Below are 18,668 nucleotides of genomic sequence, written 5' to 3' on the forward strand. Positions count from 1 at the left end.
GTGTCAGTGACGTCATTTCCCTGTGGGCAGGCCTTGAGTGAGATGTGGTCCCGCCCTCTCGGCTGAATTCCTTTGTTTCACACGCTGCTCGAGACGTGAGGAATATCTGAGTGGACACTATTTGAGAAATTTAGCTGGTTTTTGGTGAAAAGTTTAACGGCTGATGAGAGATTATGGGGTGTTTCTGTCGCTGTAAGGACTTCCCACGGAGCGGGACATCGCGCAGCGTTTCCAGGCGCCGTCGTCGGCCTGTTTAAGGCTTAATTCACCCAGGACGCCGTGAGAGAACAGAGAAGATTCAGAAGAGGCCGGCATGAGGACTTTATGTGGACATTCCACTGTTTAAGGACATTTTGTAATGAAAGACGTGCGCGCAAATTCGCCGAGTTGTTTCCGTGACGACTCGGCGAATCTGTGTGCGCCGCGACAGGAAAAACACCTCCGTGTTGTAAAATTCAGGCGGCTTTTGATGGCTTTCAACAAGTGAGTAACTGAGAAATTGTTTAACAGCTTGGGCATGTTCCAACTTGCCCGTTAAGTTTTCCAACGGAGGTGTTTTTCCTATCGCGACCCCCCGCGGTCGGGTCCGGCCCGACGTGCGACTCTGCCCGCATGTTCTTTCATTACAAAATGTCCGTTAACAATGGAATGTCCGAATAAACTCCTCATGCCGACTTCTTCTGAAAGTTCTCTGTTCTCTGACGACTTACTGGGTCAACAGAGCCTGAAATGTGGAGGTTTTCAACTTGAAACGGCGAGACGCTGCCGCCTCGAAGCGCAGATCACCGTCAGGCGCCATGGGCCGTCCTTAAAGCGACACTACCAGACCAAAATCTCTCATCAGCCGTTAAAATTTTTACCGAAAACCAGCTGAATTTATCGAATGGTGTCCACTCAGTTGTGCCTTACAGTTTTTGAAAAAATTTTTATCAAACAAAGCAGCAGTCTCTGAGCCATTCCTAAACAATGAAAAAATCAATGAGAGGGTGGGTGACTCCTCACTCAAAAGACTGCCCACAGGTGAAAGACGTAACCGACAGGCGTGAAAAAACTCTTGCATGCCCACGAGGGTTCAAGCATGTCTGATGTAATCACACGTGATTCAAATCCATATGGTTTTTGAAAAAAAATAATAAGGTCGGATACTTTTCTAACAGACCTTGTAAAATCAGTGAGAGACATTTTGGATGTCCCCTTGTTTTCACTTGGGGTTGCCATAGCACATCAGAGGCTGTTGTGGCTGAATGTTGTATGAAAGTCAACAATTATATTGTCCCAACGAAGTCCAAGTCCTCCAGTGATACTATTCTGTGTTGCTCAGATTCTTAATGTCATCTGCATGGTGCAGGTAGCACCCCATCCAATCGTTCAGCATGCGGCTCTGTACAGTCCACAGCAGGGCCCAGTCACAGCCATAGTGCCTCATAAGAGAACACAAGCAATCAGGCAGAATTACCAGCAAGGTTGGGTAGGATTACTTTGAAATGTAATCCAAAAGTAATCAGATTACAAGTAATCCAAATGTATGTACATACATACATGTAATCCACATGTATTCTTTCAAAGTAATCCTACCCAACCTTGATTACCAGCATTTTAAAGTATTAGTTTCACTAACAGTAAATCAACAGAGAAACAGAAAGGGTATAAATCACCAGCAGCTAACCCTATGCTTCACCAACAAACCCAGAATTTAGATATATTGAGGCTGAGACCTGTTTCCTTGTTAATAACACAAATTAAAATGAGAGGAAAGATCATTCAACACTATGCACATATGTTAGTCATATGAAAGGGAAAGGAGTGAGTCTTTAATCAAGACTTAAAAGAATCTAGAAAATTAAACTGTTTTATTTCTACAGGCAAATTGTTTCACAGAACAGGTACATGAAAAGAGAACACCCAATGGCCTGCTGACTTAGTAGAGAAGCTTGAATCTTCGACTGGACTGGGTTGCTTGATGCGAGGACGTTTCGCTTCAAATCGCAGAAGCTTCCTCAGCTAAAATTCTTGCTGTGGTGGTCTGACTTCTGTCTTGACTCAGAAGTCCCAAAAGCTGGAGTTTTAAACCTAACCAGACCCCTCCTACCGAGAGGCAGACTGCTATAGGCTAGTGACTAAACAAAAGCTCTAATTAGCACCTATTGTGCTCTAGTTAGCACCCTCCTAATGACAGGGCAGCTGTCCCTCCTAATGATGGCACGGACCCTCTCCTGATGGCTCCCTTGATGACTCTGCTGATGACGTGGATGACTCATTACCATGAACAAAAGACTGAAACTGCTTTGACCTGAGTACCCCATTGTAAACAGGGGATAAAGTGTGTCTCAGACCCCCTCCCTGGTTAAGGCTGGGTTTCAAACGTTTCACAAAGAATGCTTCAGTCCTAATGATTTCTCTAAAGTCTACATCAGTGGTGTCCAAAATATTTTAGAAAGGGCCAAGGGGGTGCAGGTTTTCTTTGCAGCCACTGACTCCAACAGGTGATTTCATGCAATCACTTTAAGCAGATGGGATGCATTCGTCAGTGAAGAATGAAAAGAAAATAAATATTTTAAGTCTTTTATTTACTCCCAAAAATTGCTAGCGAAAATGAAAGTGTTGCATTTATATATTTGTTGTGTTAAGGAACTAGCTGAGTCACAACTCTGCATCCAGGCACTCAGTCTATACTAACGTTGATAAGTGACTGTGTCATAGGTACACCATTTGACTCAACTACACTTGTCCTTTGACCAGGATCTTAACAGATTATGCATATGTGCATACGCTTGGATGGTGCAAAAAATTTTATTTAGCAACTGTAGATGTTTTAAAATGGTTGGTACTTAATAAATAAATATTTCTGCAATGTCACAGCATCTTGGATGCCACTACCATTTTCATTTATGCCCATTATCTTTGAATTTTTCTTTTCTTTGGTTACCAGGCTCCAGTTGCCTCATCTGATAGTGTAGTGTTGTCCGTTTGTGCACTATGAAGGGTAGTACATTATTTAGATATTGTTCGACTACTACAAAGTGCCTACTGAGTATTTGGATACGCACTGTGGCATACTGCTTTTGGTCTAAGATATAGTAAGCTTCGTACAGATGTATGGCGTCTTTCCCTGCTACCTTGGCTAATTAGTATGTACTTTAAATCACAGCTCTTGTTGAGATTTAACTTCAATGCATCTGGAAAGTATTCACAGTGCTTCACTTTTCCACATTTTGTTATGTTACAGCCTTATTCTAAAACAGAGTACATTCACTTTTCCCCCTCAAAATTCTACTAACAATACCCCATAAAGACAACATGAAAAAGTTTTTTTTTTCAAATTTTTGCAAATTTATTAAAAATAAAAAACCAGGAAATCACATGTGTACATGTATTTACACCCTTTGCGCAATACTTTGATGCACCTTTGGCATTAATTACAGCCTCAAGTCTTCTTGAATATGATGTCACAAGCTTGGTGCACAGCCATTTTCAGATCTCTCCAGAGATGTTAAATCAGATTCAGGTCTGGACTCCGGCTGGGCCAGTCAAGGACATTCACAGAGTTGTCCCAAAAACACTCCTTTGATATCTTAGCTGTGTGGTTAGGGTCATTGTCCTGCTGACAGGATGTCTCTGTACATTGCTGCATTCATCTTTTTCTCAATCCTGATTGGTCTCCCAGTGCCTGCTGCTGATAAACATCCCCACAACATGATGCTCCCACTGTTGTGAAAGTGTAGTGACACGGACCCACAACAGGGGGCGTAAATGAACGGACAATAGAAGGAGTTAAATTCGAACACTTTACTGTTGTGAATGCCACAACCACACACAGCAGATTATAGAATAAATACAAAGTCAATGGATAAAGGTGTCGTGTGGGCAGGCTCGACGATAGGAGACGTCCGTCTAGAGAAGAACCGGAACCACACGATTTCCTCCGCCACCGAACCTGAAGGATACTGGAGCCGCCAGGTCCTGAGTCCCTCAGGTGGCCACCGTCTCCGCGTGTCGGATCTGGTACTGCTGGCGAAGAGCAAAGACAGTCAAGTGTGGGTGTGTGTACACCCAGTAACAACAACGGTGGGAATTCCACCTCCACCTCAAATCACACACTCGTGCAGCTCCTGTTTAACCACTTATCTGGTTGGGGTGTGAGGCGAAGCCATTGCTAATCACACCAAATGCCAATCCAGCAGATAAGGAAACACCACAGGAAAACGGCTGCAAAAAGAGCTCAGATTATTTGTCAGAGTTGACGACAGCTGAGAAGTTACCTCCGTAGAAGAACGATATCTCAGCGACGTGGTGGAGGTGTCATCCTGCTTTTATCCGGGGTGAGTGCAGATGATCGGTGACAGCTGTCATAGTTGATGAGTGACAGCTGTCACCTCGGCTGTTCCTGTGAGGCGGCAGTGCCCTCTCGTGCCTGAAGCCCGCACTTCAGGCAGGGCGCCCTCTGGTGGTGGGCCAGCAGTGCCTCATCTTCTGGCGGCCCACACAACACCCACTACCATGCTTCACTGTAGGGATGGTGCCTGGTTTCCTCCAAACGTGACAGCTGGCATTTATGTCAAAGAGTTCAATTTTTATCTCATCAGACCAGAGAATTTTGTTTCTCATGGTCTGAGAGTCCTTCAGGTGCCTTTTGGCAAACAACAGGTTGGCTGCCATGTGCTTTTTACTTTTTGAACTTCCATTTATGGATGATGGAGGTCATTGTGCTCATTGGGACCTTCAAAGCAGCAGAAATATTAATAATATTTAATAATATTAATTATATTAATAATAATATATGGCAAAGGCTGTGAATACTTATGTACATGATTTCTTAGTTGTTTTTTTTAAAAACATTGTCATTATGGGGTACTGTGAGTAGAATTTTGGAATAAGGCTGTAACATAAAATGTGGAAAAAGTGAAGCGCTGTGAATAATTTCCGAATGCACCGTAAATATGTAAAACTTTAGCTATAAAAAGACTTGGAATTATTGAACAAATTGGGGGGCATTTAGCATGATTGCTGACCCTGTTTTGGCACAAACTGGGCTTGGTGCCGCATTGTACCACTGGTGAGGTTTCAACCAAAGTATCATAAGAAACAAGTGCAAATTCAAACTGTTTTGAACATGTTCCAAATTAAAATAGCGTAAAATAAAGCCTTCTCTGTCTTCAGCATCCATGTTCCTGTTCAACAGGGCAGTTTGTCCCATGGTCCAGTCATTTCACACACATTTCAGCATGGCTCAACAAATGCTTATTGGGCCACTGACCCATCAGTCACATTCTCTGTTTGCCGACTGTTCAATTACAGTGAAAGATTTTAAAATTTAACACCCTCAGAAGTTATATCATCAGGAATCAAATGCTCTACGTTAGGCGGGAGGCTGTCTTGTGTTTTCACTGGATTTATTTGGGGATTGTTTGGTGACAAAATGGCTTGCTCTGGAAAAGGTTGACTTTCTGCAGATATTCAAATATTTTGTTTTAAATGTGCTAAAGGAGACAAAAGTAGGAACACACTGATTTTTCTCATTAACTCCAAGGGAAGACAGATAAAACGAGTCTTGAGGCATTTTCAGTGCTGAATCTGTTGTTGTTCACTGTGACACACTGCAAGGAATAAAACAACAAGCTGTGCCTCTGCTGTGCTTGATGAGGTTTGTTCATAGTATACTTTATTTATTTATTCAATGTACACTTAATGCATTCAGTATCAGTTTATTTTAAACCCTAAATTGTCTGATTAACCACGCTAGTCCAAAGTAAATTTATTTAGTAAATTAACATACAGTGAACACATAGAAACACACACATTTGCTCAAAAAACAAACTCAACAGACTTGTTTTAGTGCCAGCTGCATACTAATTTGCAAGATTGTCAGGAACGTATGTTGTGATTGAGACAGGTAGCAACATTCCACGTTACGGCTGGACCAGACCTGAAATAAGAACTCAAATGCGGGAAGCAGAATGAGTGAAATAGATGATTCGATTTATTACAATACGCAAATGTGCAAACAACAATTTGGAGAATTTTGCTGAGGTCTGGAGCGTGGAGACCCAGGCTGACCCATTGTGGAAACAGGTAGACGCAGTTGCTTCATATGTGTCATATTTAGCGCCCGCTCTCAAACGAGACTATGTGCCAGGTGGCCGCCCATGGAGCTGATGAGGTGCTGGATCTCTGGAGGTGAGGAGCAGACACAGGTAAGTGGCGTGCCAAGCACATGAGGACAGTTTGATCGATGGGGCGCTCACAGTTCAAACACAGATGATCAATCACAAGGTGCGCTAAGCGCTGGAAATTACTATAATCTGCGTAGGAACGCACTGAGTGTGGAAGATGTGAAAAGGCTGTGTGGGAAAGCACAAACTCTATCAAACACAATAGAGAGGCCAGGTTACCAAGTAATGAGAACTAAGTTTCTGGTGAAGGTGGAAGCGTTGAACCGGGGAATATACACTGCAGGAACTAATGAGTGTCAGGTGCGATCAGCTCAATGACACGCCACCTGGAAACAGAGAGAAAAGAGGCAGGACCAAGCAGGAACCAAGACGACACACAACAATCACATATGTAAATCCAATGAGTTGGCTTGTTGTGTTCTGAAAATAATTATTTTGAAAAAACGTACAATTTCAAATAAAATGCTGAGCTATTTGAAGGTTTTTTTTTTTTTAAAGCTCATCATTAGTGAATCTGAGAAAGTCTGAAGTTGAATCCACCTCATTATCCTGAAATTTTACAAGGTTTTCTATTAGTTGGCACAAAGTAAATGACTTCTTTATTGTACTTTTCTGTACTAAAGCCTTGGGCCCACCAAATAATAAGCCATGAATAATGAGCCACACATGGGTAGTGATTATTCGAAGAATGACCCACGTTTTCATCCATCATGTATCCACTACTAAAGCGCCTCTATGTGCCATGTAGAAGCCTCTAGTGAGCATTAGAGCCTCGAATGGCTCGTATCAACCACGCTAAGCCATGTATGAGCCATACAGTGCTGTGTAGCGTGACATTGGTGCACAAACGCACGTTTGGTCCTACCCTCCACCCCTCCCACCCTTGTTTCCTCACTGAGCAGGAGAGAGAGGATGAAACAGTCTTGGGATTCCAGAAGCGATTACAGGTGTTTTCAGCATCCATGTTTGGCAGGAAATGGTTATAATCCGCTACAAAATAATTTTTTTTATATACAGTGTGGCCAAGTGGTTAGTGCGCTTGGTTTCAGTGCGGAAGGTTCCTGGTTCAAATCCCACCCCTGCCACATTTCTCCATGTAATGTGGAGGTGCGTCAAAAGGGCATCCGGTGTTAAACCTGTGCCAGTTCGACATACGCGACCCCAAGTGCAAACAAGGGAGCGGCCGAAGGGACTTACTTTATATACAGCGCCTGGCGCACAGAGCAGGTGGAACTGAGTGAGGGCAAGAGGGCAGCCGCTCCAAAAATAGCCTCTCAGGTCCTGCGTAGCTGCCAGGTGCTGGGATAACAGCCTCAGAAGCACCACACACGCCTCTAAAATCCTTGTTAGTCCTCGTAGTACCTCGTAGACAAACTGCCCCACGCTGTTGTTGCTAAATTTTGAACATCTTGAAATTAGTGCCACACTCAGAGACGAGCCTCATTAGATAATGCCTCGAGCCACTATTCTCCCATAGGAAAAAAAATGCTGCGTGGCTCATTATTCATCCTTCATTATTTGGTGGGAGCAGGGCTTAATAAGCCTTTCCTTCAGAAGATGTCATTCTGACGGAAATTGCTCAAAAACACTCATGGGTCATGAAGGGTTCAATATTCTCCATCTCTTAAATTGCACCACACCCTTTCTTGTTGACTCACGAAACTGAATCTCCAGTCAGATTCGAGACGAAGTGAAGGGCAGCGGTGAGTGATGAGCAGCGACTGTGCTTTTCTGTTTAACATTTGGCCACTTTACAAATGTGTCTTGATGCCAGGAGCCATCTGCAACAGCTCCTGTGCGCTCTGATCCTGCTCTGTCTCTCTTTTCGCGCTGGCAGTGCTCATAACACAGCAGGAATAATAAAAGTGTGTTTGTGAGCCGAGTGGAGGTGGAGTGGAGTCGGGGGGTAGAACAGTGTCTATGATTGTATGTGAAGGGCCCCACAGCCGCCATCAGACCCAGATCTCCCCCACAGCACATGTTTTTCTGAGCGAGACTCTGTAACGCCTCTGTCATTCACAGTTAAACCAGCTCAGGTGAGAATTTTTTTTTCCTCCCAACTTTCGAGCAATTTGTAAAGTTTGCGGCGAAGTTCACTGAACAGAAATGACCAGGAAATGTCATGAATGAAGTGCGGATTAGATGCGATGTGATGGCTGTGGCTGGTTTCATTTGTCAAGTTGTGTTTTTCTTCAACGAGGGCTGCACAACTTACTTTGTAGTATTTTTCAGCACAGTAATGTAAAAATAATATGTTAAATATGCCTCAAAGGATCCCAAACGAGATGTAAAACCATGATTAACATCTGGATACAGTCATTTGTTCACGTGTGTGTTTGGGGGAAGTTGGGCGGGCGGGGCATGTTATTGCAGAGCAAGCCAAAGTAAAGTGAATGGGCGGAGTTAATGTAACCACTAGGGAAGGTAAAATGTTTTTAAAGGTGGATGAAACAGTCGGACAAGTTTTACAGTCAGGATGAAACTTCCTTCTGAAGGACATTTTCGGTAGCTCACACAGAGACGGTTTCACTTCAGATTTTTCCTCATTCGGTGTCCTACTGCATAATGATTTGGGAACAACATCTGGAATAAGATCTAGTGTTGTCACAGAAGCAATGGCAACGTCAGCTCTGACAGGTTTCTCTGTGCTGAGTCTGCTCAGCCTTGGGTATCTCAGCTGGGACTGGATGAGTCCAAACCAGGTGGACAGTGAGTCTGCCCAGACTTTGGGGGGCAGACCTCTGGGCCAACAGCCTCCTCACATCATATTCATCATGACGGATGACCAGGGATTTAATGACATTGGCTACCACAGCTCTGACATCAGGACGCCAGCACTGGATAAACTGGCAGCAGATGGAGTGAAACTGGAGAACTATTACATCCAACCTATCTGCACGCCGTCCCGCAGTCAGTTCATCACCGGCAGGTAAAGTGTCCTCAAAATAGAACATTTGGGAGACGTCTGTGGCTCTGACTACATGTTCATTCAGTGCCATTATGTGATACCAAATCATTTGAGGTAGAAATTCATTTCACAAACCCTCTCATGGGAGCTCACAAGGCACAGACCTCAATCAAGCTTTTCTAGATCAAATTTATGTCAACACTTTTAAACTAGGTCATCCATATGTTTGTGGCCTTCGTCATATGAGTACTCCACACCAAATCATTGAAGACGTAGATGTTAGGGATCTACTAACATCTGCTCATCTCCCAACCATCTTACATGAGTTCAGAGGGGACTAGCCCTAACCTACTTGACTGATTCAAATCAGGGAGGATTCAAGTGTCAGTAAGTGACCAAATCCACGCCCCTCTGCTGTGCAGTGCCAATTCAGTGGGAACTGCTGGTCCAAATGACTTATCGACAAACAGCAGACCAGCAGCAGACCACGTAGGTTATTTAAATTAAACAGAAAAAAAATACTAATATTGAAAATATCCAAGTCTTAGACAAAGACTTTAATAATTGTTCAAAAATTCAAAAACGTAGGTTTTTGCAGAATTCTCCATTCATCTTACATTTTTTGAAATTTGTTTACAAATCATAAAGATTAGGAACTCAATGTGAAAAATCTGTTTCCTATGTGCTATGCTTCAACCTTTGATTACAATCAGTCCTGGCGCCAGAAAAAAAATATTAAGGGGGCGATGAGTTTATCACAGGGGGCGGGGTCGCCCCACCCCAAAAAAAGTGCGCACCGGAGGAGACGTGCCTCTGAGCGTGCGTAATGAATTGGGTGCGCTCCTGGAAAGCTTGTGTATTTAGGCTACACCGTTGTAAGAGACTGACTAAGAGTAAAGAGTGATGACAGTATTTTTTTAATTATTATTTGAACGTATAGACTCGGTCAAGTGATCTCCTGCATACCACACAGAGCCGGTGTTCTGTCGAGATGAGGTGCGCCAACTTTCGACACTCTGAGCTGTGACGTACCTTCGTGTTGTCCAATAGGAACGACGTGTCGGGCCGAAACACGGAAGACTCGTGGCAGAAACCACTGATTTGTACAAAATGGATTGGACCAATCCGATTGGTGCAGAAACCACTGATCTGTACAAAACATTAACATGTGACAGGACTGCTCATTTAGAGAGCAGTTTTCTGAAGAAAAATCATTGGAAATGTTTTTTGTTGTTGTTACCTCAAAATTTCTGATTACTGTTAAAAAAAGTTTAGAACACTTGTAATTAAAATAGCTAAATAAATCAATAAATGGTTCTTTAGAAACCTTTCATCTGTAAATTAAAACCACCTGTTATTTCATATTAGATAATTTCTTGTTTAACATAAGGAACCTCAGACATTTATTTTTAGACAAATAAAACAACATGGAATCTTGTATATTTTTTTAAGTCTGGTAGATTATTTATATCTCATTTCAACCAGAAAAACAAACACTAAATAAATACAAATGTTTATTATAAATGCAAAAGGAAATAATTTAACAATGACTGCAGTGTGATTGTAAAGTAGGATTTCTGTGACATAAACCTCGTGATTAATTTTTTTATAGTCATTTAAACTTGTAATTTCGTCAAAATATGTAATTTCCTTTAATGTTATCAGGACAGAGTCATTTCTAAAATATGAATTTGAGCACAATAAGTGGAGAGCTTCTACTTGTGCAAATGTCTTTTGACTTTGATTCGTGGACTTTTTAATGATCCTTTAATGTTAATTTATTGTTAAAATATAAAATGAAACAGCTTTTTAAAAAATAATAAAATAGTTGCTGTTGAAAGAGCCTTTTATTTAGAAGCAGGTGATGTTCTGCTGGATTCTCGGGACCAGATGAAGGTCTCTTCTGCAGTTTTTAACTCTTGTGGTGTTGCTGAAAAGCAGAGATGTTTTCTTTCAACTGGACTTTGCGTTGTTCAGCTCATCAATGGAAGTTTGGTTGTCTGCACAGCAAATGTTCCTGATTGGGACAAATAAAAATATTTCTTTAAATATAAAGAAACACTAAACAGTTTATACATAAAAAAGGGGAAAAACGGCAAAAAAAAAAAAAAAAGATGGAAAAAACGCCTGAAAAAATAAGTTATTTAAAGCTGAGCTTTTGTGGTGTCTGAAAAAAAGCTGTAGCTTTATTTGGTAAAAGCGTGATTCTTAGACTACGGGCACTTATTATGTCCTTTGATCATATTGTATGAAAAACAGAAAAAAGGGGAAATTTCACACTTTTATAGTTATCTTTAAAATGAAAGTGTGTTAAGAAATTTGTTCTAGTAGTCTATGATGACTTTTTCACCTTTTTTCAGCATCATTATATGCAAATATTGCTGTTTTGTGCTTGTCCCACACCCAGACTTTTGATCTTCAATGATAAAAATGAATGGTAAAGAAACGTTTTTTTCTAATGTTTTAAAATATCTCTGAATAAAATATCAGTAAAATAATCAAAACATAATTGGGGTATTCAATGTCATACAACTGTTGTGATTTTTTTAAACAAAATGTAGTTGTCCCACACTATTGCCGTAATTTCCACCACAACACTAATGTCCCTTTAAACAGTTTGTATGAAAGATTGTTTGGGTAGTTTCTATGGAGATAAACAGTGACATCAGAGCACATGTATATAGCGCCAAATCACAACAAACAGTTGCCCCAAGGCGCTTTATATTGTAAGACAATGGTGTGGTGGAAATTACATTTACAAGGCCAATAGTGCCCGTAGTTAAAGGATCACCCAAAAATAAAAAAAGACTGAACCATTTACAAATTAAAAGTGTTCACTCAGATCAACTGTGCTAAAAGGCTAAGCTAACGTTAGCCGATCATTAAACTTTCACAGTTCAGTAAACGTCACGTTTTATTTTTACATTATTCTCACCTCAGTAAAGCTGCAGAACTAAACTCTGTTGGGCAAACTGGGACTTCGCATGTATCTAAAACGTGGGAGATTTCGGACTGACTGGGTTTGCTCCATCACCCCGGCGGCCTGGATCCCTCTGCCCAGTGATGATGCCTGAAGGTCGGCTTCTCCGTGCGGGTCGGCCTGCTGTCGCGGTTTGATCGATATCCCACCAAGACGTCAGTCCTCCCTCGGTCAGTGTCACTCCGAAAAGTAGCTGAAAAAAGCTTCTCCCAGCAGGGTGATGGGAGAATCGTTCTACTGCTGTTTTTTTTTTTTTGTGGTTCAGGTGACGCAAATTCAAGATGGTGATCGCTGAACTTTATACAGGTTGTGGAAACAGCCAGAGTGTGACGTAGCAATCTCCCCTTGCCGCTTCAGAAGCGACGCGTCTGACGTCACAACGCGTTGGAAACGCACTGCCATCTGCCGCACTGACAAGCGCAACCCTCAACCTATCAAATCCCTTGAACACAGACACACGCCATATCCGTTTGTTTTAAAATTAATTACTTTAGTTAATTAATTTGGTTTAACTCAGCCACATGGGGTGTGCAGCCAGTACATTCTGAGTGCCGGTCCCAAGCCCAGATAAATGAGGAGGGTTGCGTCAGGAAGGGCATCTGGCGTAAAACAAGCCAACCGAACTATGCAGACTCAGAATCGAATTCCCATACCGGATCGGTCGCGGCCCGGGTTAACAACGTCCGCCACCGGTGCTATTGCCCAACAGGGTGCCGGTGGAAATTGGGCTACTACTAGGCGAAGACGACGAAGAGGAGGAGGAAAACGTTGCCATGAACAGCGGGAGAAGAAGAAAACTAGAAGGGTGGAAATGAGAGTGGGGACTTTGAATGTTGGTAGTATGACTGGTAAAGGGAGAGAGCTGGCTGATAAGATGAAGAGGAGAAAGGTAGACATATTCTGTGTGCAAGAGACCAAGTGGAAGGGAAGTAAGAGCAGGAGCATCGGCGGTGGGTACAAGTTGTTGTACCATGGTGAGGACAGGAAGAGAAATGGTGTTGGGGTCATTTTAAAGGAAGAGTATGGTAAAAGTGTGTTGGAGGTTAAGCGAGTGTTTGACAGGGTGATGAGTGTGAAGTTGGAAATTGAAGGGGTGATGATGAATATCATCAGTGCATATGCCCCACAGGTTGGTTGTGAGAAGAAGGAGAAAGATGATTTCTGGAGTGTGTTAGATGAGGTGGTGGAGGGTGTGCCCAAGCATGAAAGAGTGGTGATAGGAGCAGACTTCAATGGGCATGTTGGTGAAGGGAACAGAGGTGATGAGGAAGTAATGGGTAGATATGGTATCAAGGATAGGAATGGGGAAGGACAGATGGTAGTTGATTTTGCAAAAAGGATGGAAATGGCTGTGGTGAATACCTACTTTAAGAAAAGGGAGGAGCACAGGGTAACATATAAGAGTGGAGGAAGGTGCACACAGGTGGACTACATTCTTTATAGGAGATGCAAGCTAAAAGAAATCACAGACTGTAAGGTGGTAGCAGGAGAGAGTGTCACTAGACAGCACAGGATGGTTGTTTGTAGGATGACTTTAGAGGTAAAGAAGAAGAAGAGAGTGAGAGCTCAACAAAGGATCAGATGGTGGAAGCTGAAGGAGGAAGACTGTTGTGTCAAATTTAGCGAGCAGGGGAGAGAAGCACTAGTTGGAGGGAAGCAATTTTGGACAACTGGAAAAGTACTGCAGATGTGGTGAGGGAGACAGCTAGGACAGTACTGGGTATGACATCTGGACAGTGGAAGGAAGACAAGGAGACTTGGTGGTGGAATGAAGAGGTCCAGGAAAGCATAAGGAGAAAGAGGTTGGCGAAAAAGTTTTGGGATAGTCGGAGAGATGAAGAAAGTAGACAGGAGTACAAGGAGATGCGGCGTAAGGCGAAAAGAGAAGTGGCAAAAGCAAAGGAAAAGGCATATTGCGAGCTGTACAAGAAGTTGAATAGTAAGGAAGGAGAAAAGGACTTGTACCGATTGGCCAGACAAAGGGACAGAGCTGGAAAGGATGTGCAGCAGGTTAGGGTGGTAAAAGATGCACATGGTAATGTGCTGACAAGTGAGGAGTGTGTGCTGAGAAGGTGGAGGGAATATTTTGCAGAGTTGATGAATAAAGAAAATGAGCGAGAGAAAAGGCTGGATGATGTGGTGAGAGTAAATCGGGAAGTACAAGAGATTAGCAAGGAAGAAGTGAGGGCTGCTATGAAGAGGATGAAGAGTGGAAAGGCAGTCGGTCCAGATGACATTCCAGTGGAGGCATGGAAATGTCTAGGAGAGATGGCAGTAGAGTTTCTAACCAGATTGTTTAATAAAATCTTGGAAAGTGAGAGCATGCCTGAGGAGTGGAGACGAAGTGTGCTTTTCCTATTTTCAAGAACAAGGGTGATGTGCAGAGCTGCAGTAACTACAGAGGCATAAAGCTGATCAGCCACAGCATGAAGTTATGGGAAAGAGTAGTAGAAGCTAGGCTTAGAAAACAGGTGAAGATCTGTGAGCAGCAATATGGTTTCATGCCAAGAAAGAGCACTACAGATGCAATGTTTGCTCTGAGAATACTGTTGGAAAAGTACAGAGGAGGACAAAAAGAGTTACATTGTGTGTTTGTGGACTTAGAAAAAGCTTATGATAGGGTGCCAAGAGAAGAGCTGTGGTCTTGTATAAGGAAGTCTGGAGTGGCAGAGAAGTATGCTAGGGTAGTGTAGGACATGTACAAGAATAGTGCGACAGCGGTGAGATGCGCAGTCGGAATGACAGACTCATTCAAGGTGGAGGTGGGATTACACCAAGGATCAGCTCTGAGTCCTTTCTTGTTTGCAGTGGTGATGGACAGGTTGACGGATGAGATCAGACAGGAGTCCCCATGGACTATGATGTTTGCAGATGACATTGTGATCTGTAGTGAGAGTAGAGAGCAAGTTGAGTCTAGTCTGGAGAAGTGGAGATATGCTTTGGAGAGAAGGGGAATGAAAGTCAGTAGAAGCAAGACTGAGTACATGTGTGTGAGAATGAGAGGGAGCCCAGTGGAATAGTGCAGTTACAAGGAGTAGAAGTGGTGAAAGTAGATGAGTTTAAATATTTGGGGTCAACTGTTCAAAGTAATGGAGAGTGTGGTAGAGAGGTGAAGAAGAGAGTGCAGGCAGGGTGGAGTGGGTGGAGAAAGGTGGCAGGAGTGATTTGTGACTGAAGAATATCAGCAAGGGTGAAGGGGAAAGTTTACAAAACAGTAGTGAGACCAGCTATGTTGTATGGTTTAGAGACAGTGGCACTAACACAAAGACAGGAGGCAGAGCTGGAGGTGGCAGAGCTGAAGATGTTGAGATTCTCTTTGGGAGTGACAAGAATGGACAAGATTAGGAATGAACATATCAGAGGGACAGCTCAGGTGGGACGGTTTGGAGACAAAGTCAGAGAGGCGAGATTGAGATGGTTTGGACATGTGCAGAGGAGGGACCCAGGGTATATAGGGAGAAGGATGCTGAGGATGGAGCCACCAGGCAGGAGGAGAAGAGGGAGACCAAAGAGGAGGTTCATGGATGTGCTGAGAGAGGACATGCAGGTGTTTGGTGTGACAGAGGAAGATACAGAGGACAGGGTGAGATGGAAACGATTGATCTGCTGTGGCGACCCCTAACGGGAACAGCCGAAAGACAAAGAAGAAGAAGTTAATTAATTTGATTTATTTGTTAAATACGTGATATTATTGAATAACTAATATTTTGCTATATTTTCCAGTATTTCTTTTTCTTTCTTTTTTATTTTTTTGATAACTCTAACATCCGAGGGGGCGAGGTTGATGACGTGAGGGGGCGTCGCCCCCAACCACCCCCTCGTGGCGCCGGCTATGATTACAATCTGATATAATTTCAACTTTTTGACACTTTCCTTAACTGTCATTTCTGCAGGTATCAAATTCATACGGGCCTGCAGCACTCAATCATCCGACCACGCCAACCTAACTGTCTGCCTTTTGACCAGATCACTTTCCCTCAGAGACTGCAGGAGCTTGGCTACGCCACCCACATGGTTGGAAAGTGGCACCTGGGCTTCTACAGGAAGGAGTGCTTGCCCACTCGCCGTGGCTTTGACACATACTTTGGGTCCTTAACCGGCAGTGTGAACTACTACACCTATGACTCCTGTGATGGCCCCAGGATGTGCGGCTTTGACCTCCATGAAGGAGAGACTTTAGCCTGGGATCAGAGGGGTAAATACTCCACACATCTATACACTCAGCGGGTCCGTAAGATCCTGGCAACTCACAATCCACACACTCAGCCGCTGTTCATCTTCCTCTCCTTTCAAGCTGTACATACACCACTGCAGTCCCCACGAGAATACCTTTACCCGTACCGTGCGCTGGGCAACGTGGCGCGTAGGAAGTATGCTGCTATGGTGTCCACAGTAGACAAGGCGGTCCATAATGTAACATACGCCCTCCGCAAGTATGGTTACTATCAGAACACAGTCATCATCTTTTCTACTGACAACGGTGGCCAGCCATTGTCTGGTGGCAGCAACTGGCCACTCAGAGGACGCAAAGGTACATACTGGGAAGGTGGAGTCAGAGGTCTTGGGTTCGTTCACAGCCCTCTGTTGAGAAGGAAGAAAAGGGTGAGTAAAGCCCTGGTGCACATCACTGATTGGTATCCCACATTAGTGGGATTAGCAGGTGGTAATTTGTCCCTGATGGAGGGGGTGGACGGGTATGATGTTTGGGATGCGATCAGTGATGGCAAGGAGTCGCCCAGGTTGGAGATCCTCCACAACATTGACCCTTTGTATAACCATGCTCGCAGCGGCTCCATGCAGAAAGGATATGGGATTTGGAATACAGCTGTACAGGCCTGCATACGAGTTGGAGACTGGAAACTCCTAACAGGAGACCCTGGCTATGGAGACTGGATCCCACCTCAGCTGCTTCCAGGATTCCCAGGTAGCTGGTGGAACCTGGAGAGGCAGACTAATAATCAGAAATCACTGTGGCTGTTCAACATCTCTGGTGACCCTTATGAACGCTGTGATGTTTCTGAGCAGAGGCCAGATGTGGTGAAAGAGTTGCTGGCTAGACTTGTATACTACAACCGCACTGCTGTGCCAGTACGGTACCCATTAGAGGACCCACGTGCAAACCCAGTCCTGAATGGAGGTGCCTGGGTGCCCTGGATGGGAGAAGGGGAGGAGGACCGCTGGGACAGTATCTACTACAAAAAGAACAAGGACTGGAAAAATAAGCTTAAACTGTCTGAAAGCAGGTGGTTTTTCAGGAGACTTAACACTAAGATTATGTCCAACAGGATTTAAGAAAGGATCTAAATGAAAATCACTAAACGTTCGTTATTATGTATGTTTGTTGGTGGCACTTTCTAAAGATGTCTATTATGCAATAAATAAAGAGAAGGAGATTGTGCAAGATTTGCACACATCTGCAGTTACTGGTCTCTGGAGAAATTGATCAATAAGTAGAGGCAAGACATTTATTTTGAGGATTTCCTTTGCTAAAAGATATGCATTCACTGTTGTGCCACACAACCCCCTTAAAGCATGAGCCCAACTTATGGTACTTTTTGTTAGCATATAGCATGAGATTGATCACTTTATAACATGAGAATCATTGTATTTGTGGTAATAAAGAGCAATAGGCTGCATGCAGTTATAGTAAGTGAACATAAATCATTTCTATAACTGCCTTTTTTATATAAACTTATTACACACCTACTGTGTTCACGGCCCAACACCAATTTATGTTACTGTTAGATGCAGAATAAATTAGATGGGGTAAAATTAGATTGCAGTATTTACAAAAGATTATACATAAAGTCAAACACTTTGCTAATGCAAATCTTTGACATTTCAACGAGCATTCTGATGGTTTTTTAAAGTGTATAAATTTTTTTCTGATTTGAGGATATTTATTGAAATCAGATATGTTGGCTTGTTACTGGTGATTTCTTATTACAATTTTATTAGTGGTAAATGTTGATATAAAAAATATTTTGCAAGTGGGAAGAGTCTCATTTTTTTTTATATAAGTTAATATATTTAAAGCTACAATGTGTTGAATGTGTACAATGTGATTTAGGGGTGTTTATTAGGAGAAATGTAATGTAGCATTCACAATCATATATTCATTTGTCCATAACTGCCTGCAACAATGAACTGATGTGCTCTTATAAGCTTAGAAAGGGACTTTCAAATCTACATAGGAGCAGGGCCCCTCGTGGAGGCTGCCATGTTGGTACAGTAGCCCAAAAGAGACAGGCTTACTCCACCTTTTGCATTTTTTTTTAGTATGGCGGTGCACCTCGTGGAGACTGCAATGTTGGTACAGTAGCCCAAAAGAGACAGGCTTACTCCACCTTTTGCATTTTTTTTTAGTATGGCGGTGCACCTCGTGGAGACTGCAATGTTGGTACAGTAGCCCAAAAGAGACAGGCTTACTCCACCTTTTGGATTTTTTAGTATGGCAGGGCCCCTCGTGGAGGCCAGCATATTGGTACAGTAGCCCAGAAGAGACAGGCTTACTCCACCTTTTTTATTTTTTTAGTATGGCAGGAGGACTGATGAACAAAAAGAAGAGGAATCAGTGGTTGCTCCCCTATACACTGTCTACCGGTTGCTT

General features: G+C 43.0%; 1 protein-coding gene across 1 annotated transcript; it reads left to right on the plus strand.

Moving 5' to 3' along the window:
* Positions 1–8,639: 8,639 nt before the first annotated feature.
* arsia (arylsulfatase family, member Ia) lies at positions 8,640–17,461 on the plus strand. The gene is made up of 2 exons (XM_034181552.1): positions 8,640–9,099; positions 15,952–17,461. The coding sequence occupies exons 1-2, from the start codon at positions 8,786–8,788 to the stop codon at positions 17,348–17,350; spliced, it is 1,713 nt and encodes a 570-aa protein (XP_034037443.1). The 5' UTR covers positions 8,640–8,785; the 3' UTR covers positions 17,351–17,461.
* The last annotated feature ends 1,207 nt before the right edge of the window (positions 17,462–18,668 follow it).

This window comes from Thalassophryne amazonica, chromosome 11 (genome assembly GCF_902500255.1).
Source record: "Thalassophryne amazonica chromosome 11, fThaAma1.1, whole genome shotgun sequence".
NCBI classification, from domain to species: Eukaryota; Metazoa; Chordata; class Actinopteri; order Batrachoidiformes; family Batrachoididae; genus Thalassophryne; species Thalassophryne amazonica.